The 23,384-nt window shown below is 40.5% G+C and overlaps 1 protein-coding gene across 1 annotated transcript; it reads left to right on the top strand.

The window, feature by feature from the left end:
- Nucleotides 1–5,117: 5,117 nt before the first annotated feature.
- On the top strand, nt 5,118–21,884 carry TDRD1 (tudor domain containing 1; the record flags this gene model as incomplete). The annotated part of the gene is given in 23 exon segments (XM_082286362.1): nt 5,118–5,314; nt 6,490–6,608; nt 7,754–7,818; nt 8,015–8,162; nt 8,559–8,664; nt 8,987–9,026; nt 10,538–10,574; nt 10,577–10,669; nt 12,182–12,262; nt 12,602–12,772; nt 13,922–14,029; nt 14,532–14,702; nt 14,953–15,201; nt 16,347–16,469; nt 17,387–17,497; nt 17,674–17,844; nt 18,762–19,010; nt 19,535–19,651; nt 19,870–19,980; nt 20,236–20,403; nt 20,742–20,963; nt 21,136–21,182; nt 21,792–21,884. Coding segments are annotated over 23 exon segments (2,997 nt in total).
- Nucleotides 21,885–23,384: the final 1,500 nt, after the last annotated feature.

The following is a 23,384-nucleotide window of genomic DNA, read 5'->3' on the forward strand; positions in this document are numbered from 1 at the left end:
ACCAGCTACTAGGAAGAAAATTAACTCTACCCCAGCCAAAACCAGGACAAAACATTTTAACAGATCCTTAAAATCAACTGTGGGATTTTAGAGAAAATCAATCTGTAAACTTTTCGGTGCTATCATAACTATAAATCTTTCAATGTCCATTATTTTGGGAAAGATGATACTGCTTCAGTTAACTAAACAATGTCCTAGCCATCACGTCTAAAGCAGCAAAGGAGTCAGTCACATGAAAGCATGTGTCTTTAAAAACACTAAGTTGAGAACATAAATGGAAGTAGGTTGCAGAGAGCATTTGTGCCCTCAGCTTTAACCTCTAAATAACATTTTAAAAGCAAGTGTCTAGCCCTTGCTTTACTCAAATTATGCTGTGCATTCCATCTTGCTAAAAATACATTAAAAATCAGGTGTGGAACAGACATAAGTAAAAACTGTCTCTTTTTAGAAAGCAGTGCCGTGCAACACTCACTTGCTAATTGCCATGCAGCCCCAGTCTAAGCTTTGCTTTCAGAAAGGCTTCTTTGCCTGCTGCTGTTCTGCAGCTGAGCCACAAAGTTCACACAGTCTTGCTGCTCTGTAACACAGTCACTTCAGTGCCCAAATGCTTCTTATTTGGTCTTCTAGTTATTTAAAGACAACTGCAGAGACATCAGTATGCTCTGGCCCCAGTCTTTTTAAGATTTGTGCTTTTACCTTGCTGTATGCCTTGTCTGCAGTCCCACTGATGTTACCTGTTTGTGGTTTAGTGTGTTCCACCAGACCTGGCAGAATTTCATCTGATTTTTGCCTTTTATTCTGGACATTTTTTTTAGAGCAGGATTAAAATCAGGTTAAGAAAATAGAGCCTGGTTAGTGGAGTTCTTCCTTAAAGGCAGGAGAAAAGGATGTTTTGTACTCAGCTGGACTCCCCATAGCTCTAGTCCCAGAACTGATGCTGACAGTTCTGACTCTTACAATACCGGTGCTAAAACTGAATTTTCATCTGAAGAGTATCTTATCCCCAGGAGGCAGCCACAGATACTAAGGGAATGATAATGACAGGTCACAGAGAGAGTCCTTCCCCAAACCACTTGCATTCGTGTTAAATAAGAATTAATTACTGTACCTCTTAATTAGCGAGCCATAGCTCTCGTTTGGCATGTACAAATGCTGAGGAAAACAATTTCTTAGTGAGAGAACTTACCATCTGAAAGACAGACAGTCCTACACAACAGACTTGTCTGCTGCAGACAAGCTCTGCATTGCAGAGGCAGAAGCAGAATTTGGCCCACATATTCAAAAGGTTGTAGTTCTGGCTTTTGGCTCATGCTTTATTATAAAATAAAAAGAGAAGTAAGTATTCATGTAACTGCTCAGTTTCCAGGTGATGTTTGTTAATTATCCAGAATAGTTTTTAGCTTTGCCCACTGAAAGAGCTTACAAACCTGTTTTCTCCTTCAGCTAAAGAAGTGTTAGCAATTCTACTTTAAGGGAGGAACAGTGTGGTGGCTCAAACAGCAGATGTGCTGAGAGACACCTCACACTCCTCTGAGACCACTGGTGTGCCGAGGAGGAGCTGGCAGCAGAGTCCAAGCTTGCCCAAATCCCGTCTTCTGTATTTGTCAGAAGGCTGGTCTGTTGTAATGTAATTACTGCAGGCTGAATTGATTCCTGCATTTCACATCATGGCAAAATTACATAAAGAGTTATTATTTTCTTCAGTGGGAATAAATGTCATTGTGTCACTATTTTATTCTGAGCAAGCACAGTTTGCCAGGGGTCTTCAGGGGGCACCATTTACAAAGCCCCATCTTCCCTCCATGTGTCAGGTAAGGACAGCATCTCTGCTGAAGCTGCTTGCCACACTATCACATCTGATCTATGCATGGTAAATCTCAAGTGTGACCATGATCACTCAAGTGGTCTGAGTAAGTTACAATTGGAAAAAATTATTTTCAGTATATGTTGCTTTGACTGTCCTTTTTTCAGCATGTAGCACAGTGGTGTCTCAGCTGGATCTGAGACATTTAGATCCTACAGCTAGGGACACACTGGTACAGTTATTACAGAACCTACATGTAGGTAAGCCCAAAGCTCTTGATAACATCTGCAGGCAAGTCACATCAGCCTCGTGCAGTTCCTGGGATGTCGCTCCTGATCAGCCTCCATGCTAACAGCATTGTCCTCAGTTACCTCTGTCACTCAGTTACCTTGCAGGAAGACCGGGATAGGCTGGAAGAGTGAGCTAACAAGAACCTTATTAAGTTCAACAAGGTCAAGTGTAATGTCTTGCACCTGAAAAAACAAAATCCAGAAGTGCAGCACAGGCTGGTATCTACCCATCTGTGGAGCAGCTCTGTGTAAGAGACCGGGGGCTCCTGGTGGACAAGCAGCTCATCATGAGTGAACAGGATGCTGCTGCAGCAAAGAAAGCCAGCAGGATGCTGGGCTGCATCAACAAGGGTACCACCAGCACAGATAAAAAGTATTTGCTCCACTCACTGCTTGCCAGTCTACGCCTGAAATGCTGTGTTGACTTTTGGTCCCTGCTACACAAAAGAGATGTGGACAGGCTGGAGAGGGACCAGAGAAGAGCCACAAAGATCATCAAGGCTTGAGAAGCTTGATATGGAAAGAAATGGCTGAGAGAAATGGGCTTGCTCAGCTGTCAGAAGAAAAGGCTTGTGGGAGGCTTTATCACCACATTCCAGTATTTACAGGGTGGCTACAAAGAAGATGGAAATTCCTTTTTTTTACAAGGATTCCCATGGAAAAGACAAAGGGTAATGGATACAAATCACTTCTGGGGAGATTCCAGTTAGACAGAGCAGTAAAATGTTTCACAATAAGAAAAATCAGCCATTGGAATAATCTCCCCAAGGAAGTGGTGGATTCCCCAAAGCTGGGCAATTTTAAGATCCAGCTGGACAAGGGTGCTGGGTCATCTTGTCTAGATGTTTTAAGCCACAAAGAAAACCTCATTTTTTTTGAGAAAGGTTTGAATGACAGAGAAGTATTTCTAAATGCCTTACTGGTATTAGTTCTTCCTAGGCATGAGGATTATTGGGCTAATCTTAGGGACAGAGGAACAAGGGGCAGGGAGATGATGAAGGCTGTATGATCGTGACTACCGTGTCTCCCTGCAATCTCCTGTATACAAGTGTGCCTACTCTGATATGCAACGCTGATCAATTTGGCACGTGGATTTCCTGAAATCCCTCGAAATCCCACCTAATTCTCCCTCTTGTTTTAAGAGCTGATACACTCAGCTTCTGCTCAGGCTGGAGCTGAGGGCTGGAGGTTCATGTGAGCCAGGAAGTCTTTCCTCTGACTTTAGTAGGGGGTATCTAAACCACCAAGAGAAAACTCAGCAGCCCTTAGATGTGTTGTTCACTTTTCTTTTGAGAATGCTTAGTTTGGCAGACAGGATCCTAGACTTAAACACAGATGATTTAGACTGAAATGCTGTCACAGCCAGATGCCAAATGACTTAAGGCAAAATAGTTATGCCCCAGCTACTTCTCTGTGAACAGAGATAATTATTCCTTGTTGCACAGAACATGTAAGAATAAAATCCATCACTGATTTTATACACTAAAGTACAACAATGTAGGCACTAAAATAGACCAGATTAATTTATTTTTGGCGACAACTTAATTGCACAGCACTGGGAACACCTGAGATCATGTCTGAGTAGTAGCATAAAACTGCAGCAGTCTTGAGGATGAAGTGTGTTTTTCCTTTTAGACACTTGAACGTGGGAAACAGAAGTTGAAGAAAAGGAGAAAACACCTTGTATAGAAAAGAAAAGTGAGTATAGGTTGGAAATGGGAGATGAAGTGATGTCTCTTCCAGGCTGCAGGGCAAAATTCAAATACTTTAAAATACAAATGTCGCAGTGACCGCTACTGACCACTATCCAGGCTAGCTCCAGCAATGTGCAGCAGGAGTGGGGAGCCGCCGAAGGCTCTCAGCTTTAAAGCTGCTCCTCAGGAGCTCAGCTCTGCTCAGGGGAGTTTGAAGCCCCAGACACAGTAGCTGTCAGGACGAGGGAAAGGATAAAAAGTAGCAAGGAGGCTTGCCACACGAGGTAATCCAAATTCGTTGGAGAGAACTCACAGGGGACAAACCCAGACCACCTCCGGGGAACATCTTATAAAGGGAGGTGTTACAATAGGGATGGCTTAACAGGGGACCAATAGAAATCCTTAGGGGACGGATAGAGACAAGGATAGACAATTACTTAGGCCAATAGCCTCAAGGGGTGGAGGGAAAGGGATCACATGCCCCAATGGGGCGTCGAGGTTTAGGGGATTTCCAAAGGGGGAGGTATCCAGAGGGGTAGGGTCTCGGGGGATTGATGGGGACCATATAAGGGTAAACTGGGAGGTTTCAGGTGATGTACACTTAACCTTCGGGAACAACGGGAGGGGTTTGGGTGATTGATAGGGAAAGAGCCAGAACAAGGGGAGAACAACCATGTAGGGAGCGCCGGGGGAGCGGCTTGGGTCTGGGGCAAACCAGCTGGGAATAGGAGTGGGGAAGGTGGGGATGAACCGTCGGGGTACAGAGAACATATAAAAATACAATAAAAAACCTTGCATCACCACACAAATGCATTAATTTTATGTATCGAATTTCATTTTTTTGCCTAGATCTCACAGCCATTTTCTGAATTTGTGTTAAATAAATTGGGGTTACTGGTTACATCCACAAAGATGCTCAGAAGCCTGAAGCACCTCTGCTATGAGGTCTGGCTGAGGGAATTGGTGCTGTTCAGCCTTGAGAAGTCTCTCGGGAGACCTGGGAGCACCTTCCAGTACCTAAAGGTACAAGAGAGCTGAAGAGGGACTTTTTACAAAGGCAGGTACTGATAGGATGTGGGGGAATGGCTTCAAACGGAGAGAGGGTGGGTTTAGATTAGATATTGGGAAGAAATCCTTTACTGTGAGGGTGATGAGGCCCTGGCACAGGTTGTCTAGAGAAGTTGTGGATGCCCCATCTCTGGAAATGTTCAAGGCCAGGTTGGATGGGGCTTGGAGAACCCGGAGTAATGGAACTCTCCTCCGGCCGCGCCTCCCTGGCCGCGATTGCCGCGACGGCGGCACTGCCGGCTGCGAGCGGCCGGGTAGCACATGCCCCGCTCCGCCCCTAAGGAGCGGGATCCCGCCTGGGCGGGGCGGAATGAGCGGCTCGGACCCGCCAGGACGGGCTGGAAACGTCCCTGCCCTCTGGGGGCCGCTGCTTTTTCTCTTGCCGCCGACGGTCCTCGAGTGAGCGGCGGGCGCGGCCTCCCGCGTGGGCAGCGCCGACGGCGGGGAGGCGGCCCGGGGTGAGCGCTGCTCCGAGGGGAGAGAGGGGCAGGGGGCGGCCCGGGGCGAGCGCTGCTCTAGGGGAGAGAGGGGCAGGGGGCGGCCCGGGGCGAGCGCTGCTCTAGGGGAGAGAGGGGCAGGGGGCGGCCCGGGGTGAGCGCTGCTCCGAGGGGAGAGAGGGGCAGGGGGCGGCCCGGGGCGAGCGCTGCTCTGGGGGAGAGAGGGGCAGGGGGCGGCCCGGGGCGAGCGCTGCTCTGGGGGAGAGAGGGGCAGGGGGCGGCCCGGGGCGAGCGCTGCTCTAGGGGAGAGAGGGGCAGGGGGCGGCCCGGGGCGAGCGCTGCTCCGAGGGGAGAGAGGGGCAGGGGGCGGCCCGGGGTGAGCGCTGCTCTGGGGGAGAGAGGGGCAGGGGGCGGCCCGGGGTGAGCGCTGCTCCGAGGGGAGAGAGGGGCAGGGGGTGGGCGCTTCGCTTTCCCCCAGGGAAGGAGCCGGGAGCGGCCCGGGGGTGCGCGCTTTGCTGAGGGGAGAGAGGGCCGGAGGTGGCCGGGGGGACTGCGTGCTTGGCTGGAGGCCGTGGGACGGGGGTGTCTAATTTTATTCTGAGTTAATTAAAATGACTTAATTTAAATAGCACCTGTTAAATTGCAGTTGTTGAAAGCAGGTTTCTGGTTGAGTTGGTTTGCAGTGTCACTTCGAAGACTACTCTGCTTTATTCGCAGGTTCATTTTATTTTGTTTTCTCCAATATTTTTCATTTAAAACAATTATATTGTGTGTTATCATTTGGAGGATTTGGTGCTGAAAATGCATTTCAGCAGAGCCCAGGGCAGTGGTTCTCCTCAGGTTCCCGGCCATGAGGAACCCAGGAGTGTAGCCTGTGGTTTTTATTACTTCAAACTTTTTTACTGAAAGTACAGTGAGGTCTTCTCCACAGAGAGACAGCGAGCTTCACATGTAGGTGGTGATGGCCACTCCTGCTTGTCAGTGTGTTCCTCTCTCCTAAAGGAATTTTTATCATTCAGTCTGTAATGCTCATTGTTGAGATCTTTAATGCAGAAAGTATTTTGCTGTGCAAACAAAAGAAATAGATGGTAGAGAATTAGCCTTCCAAAATGAATGTTTAAATATATGTTCGGAACATGACCCAAAAATACTTTGTGTGCCTGCCTGAATTAATCTTTAAATCCATGCTTTTGCAGTTACCTGGCCCACAGCCACCTTTGGTCATACTCTAATGTGAGCCTTTACATGATGGCAGAACCACTTAATCTTCAACATAATGAAGTTACAGATGGAGATTTAAGCAACAGGGTCACAGGTACCAACTTACTGTTGAAAAGCTTCTAGTTTTGAGGCTGAGTTTCTGAAATATCTAATAAAAACCAGTATTTTGTAAGCAAACAATACAGGGTATTTTTGACAAGTGCAGAAACAGTAGAGAAAGCTTTAACAGCAGTACAGGTGCAGTAAGAGAGACTTTGTCCAAAGATTGACAGAGGTATCTTGACTTTGTTGTTCTGTAATTGTGTATATGCTTGATTATTGATACATGTCATCAGTATGAGTATGGCTTATAAATACAACTCCTAATTATCCAAACTTGTGCCAGCTGAAATGCCCTAGACACTAAAAAAACCCACCAGGATAATTGAAGTATTAGGGAGTTTGGACCAATATGTGGGAGTTTCAGTTCCTTCAGCAATATTTCTTGCCTCTTAAGTGCCTCTGTACTGTCTGATCCATGATCTTTACTCCAAGTTGGGGAGAGGGAAAGGCTTCATTTTGGAAGATCTGAATTAGCTTTGTATACAAACATCTTGGGCCTGGAGAGTTCATGCAATTTGATTTCATGTTAGTCAAGAGTTTTAGTTCAGGCAAAGTTTACAAGATCAACTTGCTTCCAGGTGCGAGGAAAAGGCCATGTGAGCTTTATGTTGTCTCTGTGGAGACCTTGGATAGGCCTGCCAGACTGGAGCAAGCTCTGACTGGCATGCGTAGCCTAGAACAGAAACAAATTCTTTGAAGGTGGATTAGTTTCCTAGTAGGAAACTTGAAAAAGCAGTTCTTAGTATATGGATATGCAGGCTAAGCTGAATGTCTTGTAAGAGTTGTTTGGTAAAGATAAAATTCGCAGGGAAGACCACAGGGTTTATAAGGCACTCAATGGAAAGTCAGAATCTCTTTTTTCAGAGTGTTTTGTTTCTCAGTACTGAGTGATAAGCACAGAAGGTGAAACTGTTATTTTAGTAATACCACTGATTGCATTATTGAATAAATATGGTATCAGAGTGAAAACAAGTGACTTCCAGAGTGTGTCATGGTCCAGGCATCTGCATTCACTCAAAGGGGCTGGCAGAATAGTAGGAGTAGCCAAGAACCTTGTTTCTTCCTGCAAATATTCCATAACATAGGCACGTGTTAGTGTTGTTAATCAGATCCCTTTGCAAATACTTCTGCTTCTAGGAAGTTCTATGGAAGACAAAACTGGTAGAGAGAACTGCATAGCTGCAGCTGATAAAGGAAATACTGTGAGTTATTTCACTTTATAGTTGCCCCAAGTATTCTGAGCATTTCTAGATAGCAGAAATTATCAGCATGTATTTATCTTTCTAGAACTTTGAAGTTTTGTCTCTCTTTGTTGTCATATTTTTGTATATTAAAATATTTCTACCCTAATGGGCAGCTTTTTTACAGTAAGAATGACTTCAGGTTTTTCTTCCACAGGTGTCACATTCTAATTGGATTAATGGGAAGCCAAAGAAATTGCAATATTCCTCTAAGAGTGCTTTTTCTATTTGCTATGATAAGAGTTTCTTGAGTCTGTTAGTACCACCCCCTAAAGGGGGCACTTGCCATCATTGTGGTCTGTTTGGTAAGTGCCTGTTGTCCTGTAGTCTGTGACATACAGTACATTTATCAGTGAAACCAGGTCAGGTTTGCTCAGAAATGCCTTAAAATTGATGTATATTTTTAATTCTCCAACACAAGTATAGACTATTCAGAACATAGTTGGAGTAACAGAACTGACAAGCAGAAGAGAGCATCTCTTTATCAAAAGTGGTGGGGTTTTTTTCCTTAACTGTAGAAGGAATTTGGATCATTGGGGCAGCAATGTCTGACAGCTGTATGTGAATACAAATAGCTATTTGTATGTGCTTAGAATTGCAGGAGAGGTGTTTTGTAAAGCAATTATTTAAACAGGTGTTGTCCCTTCCAATATGTGTTTTGCTCAGACTTCTTTTTTTTGTCTTTTTTGGGTTTTTTTTAGGAAAGCTCAGATGTTCACAGTGTCTGCAAACATACTATTGCTCTGCAGATTGTCAGAAAAAAGATTGGCCGGCACATCGAGTAGTTTGTGATCCCATTAAACAGAAGTAAGTTTGTTGACAGTTCTGCCAAATAATCTTCATGGAAAGACAATATCCCTCCCACTACAACATAAATGGCCATGGGAAGGCACTCTTACAGTAAAATGTGTTGCTTTTTCTTAGGCTAGTACTGCATTATCTTATGTCTGTCGTTATTACATATTACCATATTTGTAATTTTGCATATTCTTGGATAAGGAATAAGTGTTGGCAAAAGTCATGTACAATGAACACAGCCTTTTGTCTCTATTTGCAAGTAGATTGTATTATTAATGCTACTTGTCAGTCTTTTGTTCTTCAAATTTGACATGTTTTTCTTTGATTACAGTTTAAGGAATAGCAAAACCAAGACAGGAGTTTATCTTAAGGTATGGAATACGATTTTCACTATGTCTCGAATGGATCTGGTGTGAGTGAGTGGCAGTGTGCTTAATTTAACCTGTACAGGAAAGGGACAAGTTGCTCCTTTTAGAACGATCAGTGCTTCAAATGAAAAGTTACTGGAGAAGTATTCAGAAAAATGTTAGTTCTGGAGCTCTTAGAAGCACTATCAGACAACTCTGCTTTTGTTTGAAAAAACATTTGTGAAAAAGTTAAAAGCAAAGACGTGTATGATGTTGCTAGAGAGATACTTTGGGAAGGAAACAGATGTAGTGTGTCAAATTCAGAAAACTTTTGGTGTCTTGTTTCTGGGAAAAAGCTGTGAGCTGATTCTTAGAGGCTTGGAAATTTATTAGAGAAATACATTTAATGTAGTATTACACAGTAGCAGATGCAGATAAGCTGTTGTTCCTTTGCTGTAGAAGGAACTAAAGATGACAGTTCTCCTTTGTAATGTTTTGAAGCCTCTCTTGATCTTACTTTAAGCCAAACATTTCTTCCAGTCTTCTTACGAGCTCTTCTGCAGCAGTTGATTTTTCTGTCCTTGTAGCTTCTTGGGATCACATTTATGAAGATGAATAAATGTGCATACCTCCAACTAGCCTCATCTTTGCACTGTAGAACTCCTTTGTCATGTACTTCTTTGAAGTAGTTTATTCATCTGTTTCGAAAGGATTTATTCATGTCATGAGACTTCTGTTAGTTCATCCTGTTAGTTCCTGCTGTGTGTGTACTTGTGACTGTATTCTAATGAAACTGATGGTGAGGGCCCTTTATACCAAATGGTTGTACAATATGAATAAAAAATTTGCAGTCACTTTATTTTCAAAGAACAGAACGTTGTTTTTCTTTTCCCTTTTTCACTTTTTGAAGCTTACATAAGTTCTGCAGGAATAAGAGAGCTTAGATTGCATGTTGAATGTTAATTATATGGGTTACATTAAATTATTAGACTTCTTAAAAATGGATGCCAGCAGTTAAAGCAGTAGCTATAATCTACTCTGGGGTGTTAAGGTTACAAGGAAGCAGGTGGAATTAAATTCTTTTTATTTATGAGAGCATCATAAGTGGGAATTTTAGCTCAGTTGTCCCATAAAACAGATGTGAGGAGGTGAATGCGTGAGTCTTCAGCACTTGTTTTTCATTGATGTTCAGTATATCTCTGCATTGTTTCTTGAAGTTTGTTATTACAAGGAGCTACAGCTGAACAACTCCAGTTTAAACATAACTTGTACCTGTTACAAATAGGGTAATTCAGCTTCTGGGGATTCTTACTGTTTAATTTCCCAATTCTGTAGAAGAGAGAGCAGAAGTTAGTTGAATTGATAGGACTTCAATCCCCAACAACAGCTTTAACTTTAATATGCAAGACAATATTTCTGAAGGCCTTAATTATTTAGTCACTTAGATGGGGGGAAATAATCTGCTATCCCCTCTTGTTCTAATTATAATTATTTCCAGTCCATTAAGTGTTTCTTTGCCAATTATGGTCCAAAAGGAAAAGGATAGAATAAATGCATTGCTAGCTTTTTATCCCAGCTGATGGGAAAGCACTGTTCAGTAACTGGTGTTGATATCTTACAGGAGGAAGTGAAGTTGAGTTTTGCTGTAGATGTTCTTCCAGATTCTGGTAAGTGCTTGGTTGTGTGGGTAAAAAATCCCAACACAGTTAAGGCTTTTATGTTCACATCCCTCCCGAACACCTGTAAAAGGCAAGTGTTTTTTCTTTTGCCCTCCTCCCTCTTGTCACTCTCCCAGTCTCTCCCTTGACTTTTTTCAATTTTATTTTATTTCACCTTTCCATAAAATGTCAGTGCCTGAAATACCTTGTTAAGCTTAATAACCTTAAATTTTAGTGACATTACTTTTCCAATAGAATTGTATTAACTTCAGTGTGTTCTGAATTATGTTGTTAATTTTTCTCTTTTAATAGATGCATGAAAACTTGGTACCATTTTGTTTCTTTCTCATGCATTTTAACTCTTTAAAAATTGCAGTATCAATTTCTAGTTCCATGTAGGATTTTACCAGCTTTCATTATATTTCATACATGCTCACTAAGGATCTCAAAGAAAGAACAATCATTGGATATTTCTGTATCCAGCTGGAGAACACTATAAGCATGTTTGTATTTCCAGCTTAGGAAGCCTCGGTGAGAGACAAGACAAAGCAGCAGACCCTTGAGGAGTCAGACTGAAGATTTTCAGTTGAGCTGGGTGGCTTTGATTGTCAAAGTAGATCAATGCATGCAAGGTGTACCTTTTATCATGTGGAAGATTCTATTGTTTAGATTTTCCTCTGGCTGCAGAGCAGGAGCAGTGTGATGCCAAGAGCATATTCATTTCATTGATCTGCAGCCCACAGAAACTTCGAAGGATGTGGTGGTTGATTGGCTTAGCTTGCTAAATTTCTTCAGGTGCAGGAAGCTTATCTCCATGTTGTACTGTGCAGTCTGTCAGAGAATGATTCACCTTGGTCCCATTTAAATTCAGCTGATTCAGGGTTGTGCTTATTCCACATTTGCTTGCTTCACAGCACACTAGTGGCATAGTGATATATAACCTCCCAACCCTTTGGAGAGAAGATCACATAAATATCACTGCATTCTTGAAATGTTCCACACATTCATTCCAGACTTTACAAGCAACTGAAACACCTGTATTGAGGTTTTCATTTGCAAATAATAGTATTGAAAGTTTGGAATACTGCTTCATGCATCAGAAATGGAATATGTAATAGCTAAGAAACCAAGATTTACAAAGACATCTTAACTAAATCATTACACACTCAGTGTTGTTTATAATGAGGTGAGTCACAAATCCTTGTGTCTGAAAACCTGTAATGAGTTTTTCAGCTAACAGTCTTTAGTGACTGCAAGTAAATGTTGATTGTTACTGCTTTGCTCATTTTATGAAGTCAAACAGTCTTGGAGCTGTGAATGTGCTCAGAAGACTCAAGAAGTTGAGCTAGTCTGAAATTATTTTTGTTTTGCATTCTAAACATAGTAAGTGCTGAGCAAATAAATGGAACGTGTTCACCTTGTGATAGGGATATAGGTCTGGCTCAGAGGATGGTTCTGAAGTGAAACTAACTCATGGCTATTTTGTATAGTAAATCACTTATTCTTACATGTCTGGTTTAGAAGACTACCTAAATAAGGTTCCCTTAGAAATGAAGTCGCATTTAACTCCAGGAAGTGATGCCAGAGGAGACTCTCCAAGAGGTAAGCAAGCAAATCAAACTAAACTTGTGGAATTTTAGGTCCTCCTGTGCTTCATGATATTCTAGCTGCTCACTAGTATCACCTCATACTTTAAATGGTTGGCTAATGGAGATTCCTTCAGGTTACTACTGACATTAGCTCATACCAGCTCATATTACTTTCTAATAGTATTAAATATTTGTTTAATAATTATTATATGAGCATTAATTTCATAGTATGACAGGAGTCTTCAAAGTCCAAAGCATCAACAAAAAGAATAAACTATTTCAGTATGTTTATATTTTCAAAGTCAGCTAGCTTTTGATTGGCAACCTTTTTTCTTTTTCTGTACTGTATCAGAAAACCATTCAAAGGGAAGTGAAAAAAAATTACCTGAGGATGAAGACTCTCCTCACTGTGCTAATTCAATTGCCAAGTTTGTCTCTTTAAGTATCGGAGATGAATTTTCTGGTGTGGTTTCCCACATTCAAAATCCAGAGACCTTTTTTTGTCAGCGGATGCAAAGTGCCCGTAAGTAATGGGTTGGAAATGGGATGTAGGATGCCTAGTATGGCATTTTTCTGTTTGGTAGGGAGTGCCTGGAGGAAGGTACTGCTGGTCTTGGAGGTTGACCTGAAATGGTCATTCCATGTAACTATAGTCCATGCCTCAGTCAGTTAAGAGCCATGCTGGTACAGAGGATAATTTCTGGAAGTGTTAGCTGTTAGTATCACTTACTACTCTGAAAGGTGATAATTTGTTTGAGTAGTGCAAAGTAGAAAAAAGATACAGCTTGGATTTTAGCAGTCTGAAGTCAATTTGTTTCCAGATACTTAATGTTAAATATGTTCACTCGGGTGTTCCAGAAATGCATTTGAGTTTGTAATGACTTTGTTTATTTCTGTATACCTTGTTATTCCCCGTAACTGTTTAACAAGCGTTTTCTTAAGGACTGTGCATGGACGGAACTTCTTGTTTCATAGCATGGGGAAAATCTGTGAGTATGAGAAAGTCAGTGCCCAAACCGTGCTTTGGTGTTTTCTGATAGAGGAAAACATGACTGTCTAGTGGGTCAGAGCATGAGGCTGCAGGGACTTCACATGTATCTTCCACAGTGCCCATAAACACGTGTCTGGGGGAGAATAAAGAGCAGAGTAAGTTGTGAGATATCTCATCATCCCAATGCTGTCTCAGCCAGCAGGTTTTCTTCAGCTAAAAGACTTTGGCAGCTGGATGTGATCTGGTGTATCTCCTACAGTAGGCTTTTCTTCTGTGTCCATGTGCAGCCTTTTAATTCTGGGTAATCAATAGCAAAGTGTGTCCTTTGGGAAGGAGTGACCTACCTCATCATCTGCCTGTTTTTGGAAGGGCTGTCTGTCTTCCTTGGTTTCTTCTTGGCATGCCTCCACTAGCTTGGTTTCAATTTCCACTGGCTTCAGTTTTGTCCCGTCGCTGAAAAAGTCCTTCACTGGCGTCCCTGTCTGTTCAGTGCTGTGATTCCTCAGACACACACGAGGACTCTCTTTGATGCTACTGATTGAAGAGCCCTAGTCTGATCAATGTTAAACATTGGAAATAATCTCCATTTGACTACAAGATGTCTTCCAGGCTTTGAGCTTAATTATTTTGTGATAACTGCAAGACAGGCTGTGTTCCAAAACCTATGTATTTTAACATCAGGTCAACTTGCTGAGCTTGAAGTGTCTCTTAATGAATACTGTGAACAATTTCCCAGTAGTCCATCTTTCCGTCCTGCTGCTGGCAATGCGTGCTGTGCCCAGTTCACAGGTAAATATGGAGTGAAAGTACTAAGCTATGTCACTTAAATGTATTACCAGAAAGATACATGTACTTAGGTTTAGAAATGTTTCATATGGAGTTCGCCTCTGGTTTTTAGCTGTGGATAATGCTTGATCATGATTTAAAAAATTATATCTATAAAATGCCAATTTTAAAATGTCCCTTTATTGAGCAAACTCTTAACACTGGATTCAGATTATTTAGAATAGCTTTTTAAGAGATCATGGAGAAATTTGGGGTTTTTATGTTGCTAAGTACTGTTTCTCCAGGGTTAGAAATAAGTATATCTTTGAAATTTTAGGCCCCAAAAAAAGCAGAGAAGAAATGGGGTTATATGTAATGATGCTGCTCTGATAGACTGCTTCTCGAAATGCTATTTAGCCAACACCTGGTAGTCCTGAACTGTATGGAGATGGATATATTTTTATATTGGTCTGTCAAAAAAACCCCATTCTGTTCTCAGATGTTACATCTGTATCTTCCTTTCTAGAAGACAACCTTTGGTATCGTGCTGCTGTTAGAGCTTATGCTTCTGAAGACACTGTTTTGGTGGACTATATGGATTATGGTAATTCTGACTCTCTTCCACTGGCCAGACTTCGTCCTATTATTCCAAGCTTAATGGACTTGCCAGCTCAAGCCATAAGATGTAGCCTGGCAGGTATGAAGTAAATGATAAGCAGTTTCAAACTAGCTAGGGGGAAAACAAGTGGTATTAAATAACCATCACACTGAAATATGGGGAAGGATGGAGGTAATGGTAGGCATTATTTCCAGAATTCTTAACTGTCATGGCATATATACAAAATGTGACAAATATTTCATAATGTACTCGCAGTTATTGTACCTTTGCACACATTGGTGAGACTGGGACTGACCTCAGAACCTTTCCATCCTGTGTGACTTTCTAGGTGTAAAGCCACCGTTAGGAACATGGACCTCAGAAGGTATTTCTTACATGAAAAAACTGGTGAAAGACAAAGTGTTGACAGTAAAAGTAGTGGATAAAGAGAGTTCTAGATCTGTGGTGGAGCTTACAGATGCATCAGTTACTCCAGTAGTGAATATATCGAGCCTTCTCGTCAAGGAAGGCTGTGCAGCTGAGGAACTGCAGATGGCGTTACCAGCAGCCAGAGTGAGTGATGTTGAGCAAGCCAATGGTGAGTATGAACACATCTTGCTGCACTGGCATTATTTAACCTCCTGCTAGAGTGGGTACAGAGAATGCAAGCTCTTAACTGGTAAGAGCTTTTCGGTCTGGCTCATCAAGTCTAGCCTTCACAAGTCTGAAGTTTAGCCATGGCAACTTAGTAAAGAAATTGTGTGTCTGTATGTGTTTGTGTCCAGGTGTGCACATTTAACAAAGCTGTAATTGCCTGCTTTTGGAAGTTGGTACTTACTCTGGTTAGAAGTTCTTGCAGTTTCCAGTTGAAGTAGGATATGACTAGTAGTTATCACCTGCCTGTTCTTATGCCCTTGTCCATTAGTGCAAATAGTATTTCCTGTTTTCATCTTCATTGTCCTTGTCTTGGGGTGACTTTGTGATGTGTATCCCATATCGCTGCCCAGAAGTTAATTCTTGTGCCTTTCTATGCCTTTAAACTGAGCCTGAGAGGGGGAAGGAAAATTGAGCAAAACTTTCTCAAAGCAGTTTGCAGCTTGTTCAAGGTCACATAGAGATCTTGTACTTCGTTGGTTTCTTGGTTACCTCTCCCCTTTTTTTAAATTTCCCTCACTGGGCGGGAGCTGCTGAATGCAGGTTTTGAACAGTGTGTTCTCCAGTGCGCCATGATTTAGTGTTCCCATGACCTATTCTACAACATGTGTCTGTGTTCCCATGATCTATTCTACAAGCTTCTGTCAGGTACTTGAGCATAATATACAGTGCAAATTTCTGCAACCAGTTTTTCTAGTAATCTTTTTTGTTCTTCCTCCTTAGATTGTTTCCAGTAGTTTTGGTGACAGATGCTTCCCTTTTCTATGCTCCCTGCCCTGTTTCCAGGGACCAAGGTTCCCCAGTATCCCTCTTGCTCAGGCTGTTGCCACCTAGTCATTACCTCTTTGTGTGATTACTCTTCCCTCTTACCTGTGGCTTACTCTCTTTGGTAGTGAAGAAATACATTAAACAACTAGCATATTTCTCTTACTTGGTTTTACTCTGCAAGGAGGCTCTCACTTTTAGTTAGTCTGTTGGACAATTTACAACAAGAAATTTGAGGACGTGAATGAGCATTCAGGATGGTTTTTTTTCCTGTAAAAGTTACTTAATTTCTTTTCATTCTCTGCTTTTCTCTGCTCTCTCTAGAGGACACAGCGAACAAAAGAATGTGCCAGTGGGTTAAGTTAACTCTTAACCAAATGCTTAGTGTCATAGTGTGTACAGTGTACAATCCTGGAGAATTCTACTGTCAGATTTCAAACAGCCATGGTAAGTTTATTCAGCTTTATTCTTTCTGATCATTTCTTTGCCTTCTGATTTGTCATTTATTATAGTTATAAGGAATTACTATGTCAAGTAAGCTTATAGCACAAAGGCTTCTCTCTGAGGTTTTTATCTAAGAATACAAGTGGAGTGACAAAGAAATTGGATCATGGTATTGAAATCTGAAAATGTTGAAGATAAGCAGTAGAGGAAAGTGGAAGAGTTACCATAACCTAGCCAAAAGATATCTTACAATTTTTTTCTCTGGATGAGTGGCCAGGCATTGGAATAAGTTGCCCAGGAAGGTGGTAGAGTCATTGTCTCTGGAAATGTTCAAGAAGCATCTACATGTGGCACTTGGGGATATGGTTTAGGGGTTGTGATGGTGGTGCTGGGTTGATGGTTGGACTAGATGATCTTGAAGGTCTCTTCCAGCCTTCCATGATTCAGTGATTCTGTTAATAAAAGCAAATAAGTGTCATGTTCCCTGTGCCAAGACAACAATTACTGGAGCTCTCTTCTAGAACTCTCTTGGAATTTATAAAAATTTTAAAAGGTACAATTACTGTAACATGAAAATGAGAAAACACAGCCATTGAGATGTCACTTCCTATTGGATTAGTTAAAAAGTAATCTTGTTTCTCTACCAGAAGTCTGTATAAAGACTTCTGATAGCCACTGGCTTTTTAAATGCTAGAAAAAGAATGTGACAAAATTCAGTGAATGAAGTGGGAGCCAAAGGCATTCCAACGAAAAATATGGGGCAGTTCTTAAAGAGCGAGGGATGTTTGTTCCTTGACTTCTGTAGTCAAGGAATACATTTGAAGGTGTACAAGTAAGCTGCACAGTGAAAAGTATTGATAAAGTTCAAGTCAGCTTATTTTGTTGATCTCATGTTTTTTTTTTTTCTTTCTAATTTTCAGAGTTACTTGCTCTAAACTCACTTAACAAATCATTGTCTGAATACTGTCAGAAAACTCCACCAGATGTTTTTGAACCTAAGAATGGAGACCCTTGCTGTGCTTTTTACTCTGGCAAGTAACAGACTAAAATAGTTTTGTTTTTATAGGGTGAACATGAAAAATTAGCTGATAGTTTGCATTGGCAGAGAACAGCAAAGAATTATATTTATTTATTACAAAATGAAAGCTGGTAGACTTACCAAATGTGTGAAGTAATATTAATTTTTTTAAAACTTTTTTCAAATTAGAGGATGGTAACTGGTACCGTGCTGTGGTGCAAAATGTCACTTCAGATGGAACTGTTCAAGTGAGCTTTGTGGACTATGGAAATACTGAGGAAGTACCACTGGGTAATATCCGACAGATCTCGTCCTCATTCCTAGAACTTCCATTTCAAGCAATTAAATGCTGGCTCTCAGGTGAATCTTCTTCTGAATCCTTTCTCTTACAAGAGCTCTTGCATTTAGAGACTTGCTGCTTTGGGGGAAGGTGGTGATGAGAGGGAATAGTGTGCAGAACTCTTGTTCTTTCGGGTTGGTTTGTTTGTTTCTCTTTTCAGCTCCTGCCAGTTCTCTGAGTGATCTGCATGGACTTCGCTTACTGCTTTACTGGTCAAAGGGAACTTGTTTAGTTCTGCTTCATCTGTAGTTCTTACTGGCTTTTGGTTGTTGCCTTGCTAGGAGTAAATGTGCTTTTGTGCAACTTTATTTCTCAAAATTTTTGCTGGCAAAGGAGCTAATGTGTTTTAATGAAGAAAGTTGGCCTTTCAGTTCTCTTTCATTTGACTCCTGAAGAGTTTGGCACTGTACTGCTGTTTCTCAATGTTCTGCAAAGTCCTTTTCCACACCATTCAAAATTCTGCAGAATTTTTCTTTCTTTCTGATGTAGTGTATTTGGTTTAAAAATAAAAAATGTGGAAACAGGAAAAAGCTCAAAACCACACTTCATTAAAGTCTTTTGCAGTTCCCCCACCTACCCACCCTTAAAACACTGAGGTTTTTTTCTGCTCCTTTGATAAAAAGGCATTGTTATACTGATCCAATGACGGTCTTAATAGTAATGTTTGTGCTAAGGCAAAGGATTTACTTGGTTGAAATGTAAAATATAGAAGGAAAAACTTGGGAGTCTGAGGAAATGTGGTCATTTAGAAAAAAGGAGGAAGACCAGTTAACAGGATGAAGGACGATGTATTTCCCTAGGGTAGTAAAAGTAGCCTTGATATTTCAGGGTGTGCTTTAAAAAAATGTTTTTAAAGTATTTTTTTAAGGAAATTATAATGTTGAGGAAGGTCAGCATTAATGAATGGAGATACTTTAACAATTACTTTACTTCCTAGGTATAAAGCCTGGAAATAGCAAATGGAATCCAGAAGCTACAACCAGATTTCATAGGTACACTTCAGGGTTAGAGCTTCAAGCCACAGTAACTTCCCTTTCTGAAGATGGGGCAGGTGTAGAGCTTACTGACAATTCCACAGATTGTCCAAAAATGATCAATGAGATACTAACTTCAGAAAAATTGGCTGTAAAGGAAGTTCTGCAGGATAATAATAACAACTTTCCAAAAAACTCTGTTGACCAAAAAGGTAATTAAAGGAATGTTAACTTTTAGATTTAACTAGAGTTTTCAGTATTCCAGCCTTAAACTGTTATTTTCTTGTTTAATTGTACTTAATATCCATGCACAGTTTTGGTTACATTGTCAGTTGTTGCAGTTGAGCACCAGCTGCCCTGCAGGTGGCATTGCAGACAAAAAGAGAAAGATAAAAATAGCTGTGTTCGTCTTAAATGAATGCTGTTTGTCTCTGTGAGAATTAGAGAAGTTTTCTATGACCGAAACTTTTCTCATGTTTGCTTTTCAAGATCTTATTTTTTCTGAGGTTTTTTTTCTTACTTTAGCTGCTTTTGTATGCAAACAGATTGTGAACAGCAAAGTAAGCATCAATTATCTTGGTTTAGATTTGTCTTCCTGAAGGGAAGACATGTAGTTGTGTCTGAAATTCAAGAAGTTATTATAAAAATAACAATTCCTTAAAAAAAAAAAAATATATATATATATATATGCTTGGGGGACAGTGATAACACTGCATTTTCTTAAAATTTCTATTAGCAACCTCACTTGGGCATTGGAAGTCAATTGAATTGTCTGTAGATGAAACCGTGTCTGTCTGGATAACAGAAGTTGTAAGCCCAGACTTGTTCTATGCTGTACCAGTCCAAAATAGAGGTAAGAAGAAGTGTTCATTGTTCCTAGTACCAGTAAGAAGTCACTGTTGCAAGCTAGTTAATAAAATGAATGTGTATAGTGAACTGAACCATGTAGAAATGTATCTTGGACAGTAGGAAAATACTGTCAAAGGTGGGAGCAGGAGGGGTTTAAAACTTAAATATGCCCTTCATTATACCTGAATGTGATTAGTTAGTGAATGTGGGTATTTTCTGTAGGTCAAAAGAAGCTCTTTAAGGAGCTGACTTCACTGGAAGACTATTGTAGATCTTGTAACAAACAGCCCTTCCAGCCAAAACTGGGTGAAGCCTGTTGTGCTCAATTTTCAGGTGAGACAATCATTTGTCCTTCCATTTCCTTGGCCTTTGTAAAACACAGCTTTTGTTTTGGCTTTAGACAAAGGAAAAACACCAACTTGAAAGTGCTTATGGATCTCTTAATTGTGCTTCTTGTCAGTTGGCCTTTTATATATCCACCACAGTATCTAAAAATTCCTGGAAAACTCTACAGTTTCTTGTTCTCAGGATGAACTGTGTTTATGAGGGATTCTTCACACATGACCGTTCTTGTCCCAATCTTTACAGGTAATGGCAATTGGTACAGAGCTGTTGTTCTGGAAGCTTCTCAGTCTGCAGTGAAAGTACTGTATGGGGACTATGGAAACACAGAAACTTTACCCCTTTCAAAGGTGCTGCCAATCACTGATTCCTATTTAAAGCTGCCTTTTCAGACAATTACATGTTCACTTGCAGGTAAAAAAAACCTCCCCAAAATAACCAAAAAAACCCTGACTGGTTTTCTTGAACATTATAAATTTGTACCTGTTCTGGTGGTAATGTTCATTCCTTAATACTGGTAAACTGGTAAACAACATGATGATCTTCTGAAATAATACATTGGTAAACATGGCAAAAGCTGGTTTAGAAAACATGGGTTTAGTTCATTATCTCTAGAATTTAAGCTATTTATATTAGGAAGATTTAGCATCATGTTTTCCAAAACACGTATGTACGATTCAAGTTATATCTTAAAGTAATTATTTATATAACAAACTTGATTTTCCTTTTTTTTTTTTTTTTTTTTTTTGCAGGAATAGAGAAAGCTGAGTGGTCTCCATTAGTGCTTGGCAAGTTGAAAAAGCTATTATTGAAGCAATGCGTCACAATTACAGTGAAAGGGATTAATGGAAATGTTAATTTAGTAACAGTGGAGAAACATTCTGACAATGGTTCTTTGAATATAGCTGACAAACTTCTAAAGGAGGGTTTGGTCAAACCCTGCAGTGCTGAAAACTTGCATAGTGAACATCAAGGTACATACTTTGGCTTAATTACTGCAGTTTGCTTATTCTGAAGAACTTGGAAGCACATGGGGTGGCTAAATGACTTTTCCTTCTAAAAATCCTGGACAATGCCACATGTCATCTCTTAAATTAGGGAAGTTGTATACCTGTGTATTTTGCTCATTCACTTTGGTTTTTGTAGGTAATGGATGCGAGACCAACTGCTGCTGCATGGAATTAAAAGTGCAAGTAAGATTCAGTCCAAGCAATACTTTCTTTCTTATGTTTCCAGAATTCAAAAGAAACTATGTGTAGGAAGCAAATTGGGAGTAGGGGGATAACAACTAACTGAAACATGGAAGTTGTGTGAAATACATCCTGACACTTTTTCTCCGTTTTTTTTTTTTAATATATGGTAATAATTAGGGCACCCTGAAGCTGAGGGAGGATAGTGTATAGAGCACACAGACTTCATTAGTCTGTACTTTGCCCCACAGACAGCTCTTACTTCATTTTTTTGGAGTGTGAAGTCTCAGGAGTGGTACTTTTCTCTGTTGTCTAATTTAAGATCCTGATTTCAGTCCTAATTTGAGTATTTAATCAATTAGGTTTGAGGAAGCTGCTTCAGGAAAAAGAAAAAGGAGGGGAGGGACACATACATGGACAAGGGGAAGTCAGCTACAATTCTGCTAGCTTTTTCCCCCTCCAGAAGATTTTACAGCACAAAGGAACTATATATTTATTGAATTAATATGGTACTTAGCTGAGTTTGTCATGTTAGGATCTACCCTGATTGGAAATCAGCAATTAAAAAAAAGTAAAATTATCTATTTCTGATTCTTTCTGCTTATTCCACAGCTTGAAAAGCATAAACAAGTCCTACTCTTCCTTCTAAACAAGTTTGGGAATCCAGATGGATTCACTGAAATGAAAAAACTGTTAAAACACTAAGTCTCTGACATGCACCATTTCATTTGCATGTCCACCAAGTTGCTCCCCTTCCTTTTTTAGAAGATCAAGAGCTTCAGCTTAAAAAATGAGGGTCACTTTGTAGAAATTCTGCTGTTTAAGTACCTGCATGTATCTGTATGCTTGGATTGTTACTGTGACACAAATACGTAACTTAGTGGGTTGTAAAGCTGCAAGCTAAATTTTCTGTTCTGTTCTTGGTTTATGCCACCATGTGCTGCTGAAGTTTTTGCTTTTATTTTCCTGTTGAATGCACACAAGTTTATGGAATGGCCATTACATTGTGAGTCTGTTCTGCAGACTTGCATTTGAAATTATTGTAAGGCTCACTTAACTTGGTACCATTAATATGACTTGGAAAACTGTATCTCTTTTGATTACTAGCCTTTCAACCTAATTTCTGGTCTGAAGTTAGACTGAGATTTGTTCTTCATAAACATGAGTTCAGTTTCATTAAAGGTTGAATGTTGGCTTGGACTGCCTACAGGTAATTCTCTCTAAAATCAGTAAACACTTTAATGTGCAGCTCATTTTTTGCACTTATGCCGTATAATATGCATCTGTGAATATTATTTTGAAGCTAATTGTATTGAAGCTGTTTTGTGTGTAGCTACATCATCAGGATTTCTACCCCATCAAGTTTTCACATCATAATAGAAAATTGACATTCTGGGATATGACAAAAATACTGAATCAAATTATTATCAGATTTTCAGTATTTCTTCAGTTGAATACCTAGTTATCATTTCTCACTAATTCAGGAATGTCAGATTATTATTTGTGGGACACAGTAGACATTTGCTGATTGAAACTGCAGGGTCAGCCTTTTTGTCCACTTATATATACTTCAAGTTTGGGCTTTTGCAGATGGGAAGAATCTTGAGATTAAAATTGTTGCAAAATACTTTTGTTTGACTTAATGTTTTATTACACTCAAATTGCCTCAGGTTTTTTTTTCCTGCCACTTAGTTTTTGTTGCATCATCTTCTTGCAGTTACTAATACTAAGATAAATGCTTGCACTTGGGTTTTTAGAGTTCTGTTCATGCCCCTGGTTCTGAACCAAGACTGTGGCTGTGTCAGGTGTCCTTTGGCTCCCTGGGACAAGAGTGACTTGCACAAGCATTTGCCCACATGCAAAGCACCTCACTGATGTTTTAGTCCTCCCACACCTTTTGTTCACTTGTCCACATCCTCCCTCTGCTAGTAGCTACTCACTGCATTTCAGAAGATGAGTTTGCAGTAGCCAAAAGCAGCTGCTTTGCCTGCATTTCATAAGCAGGAGAAGGAACAAGCAAAGGTTCACTTTTCCTCCTTGGGTAAAATAAAAACTGGAAAGTAGTGGTTGGTGTTTCCCGTGGAGTTGTCTGTATGGTGTGGAATAAAGGCACCTGGCAGTAATGGGAGACATAAGAGACTTCATGTGGTTCAGATACCTAGTTCACCCCTTTTCAGGAGCATTGGTGTAGGAACAAATCAAGCA

This window comes from Coloeus monedula (assembly GCF_965178545.1).
Source record: "Coloeus monedula genome assembly, chromosome: 8".
NCBI lineage: Eukaryota > Metazoa > Chordata > Aves > Passeriformes > Corvidae > Coloeus > Coloeus monedula.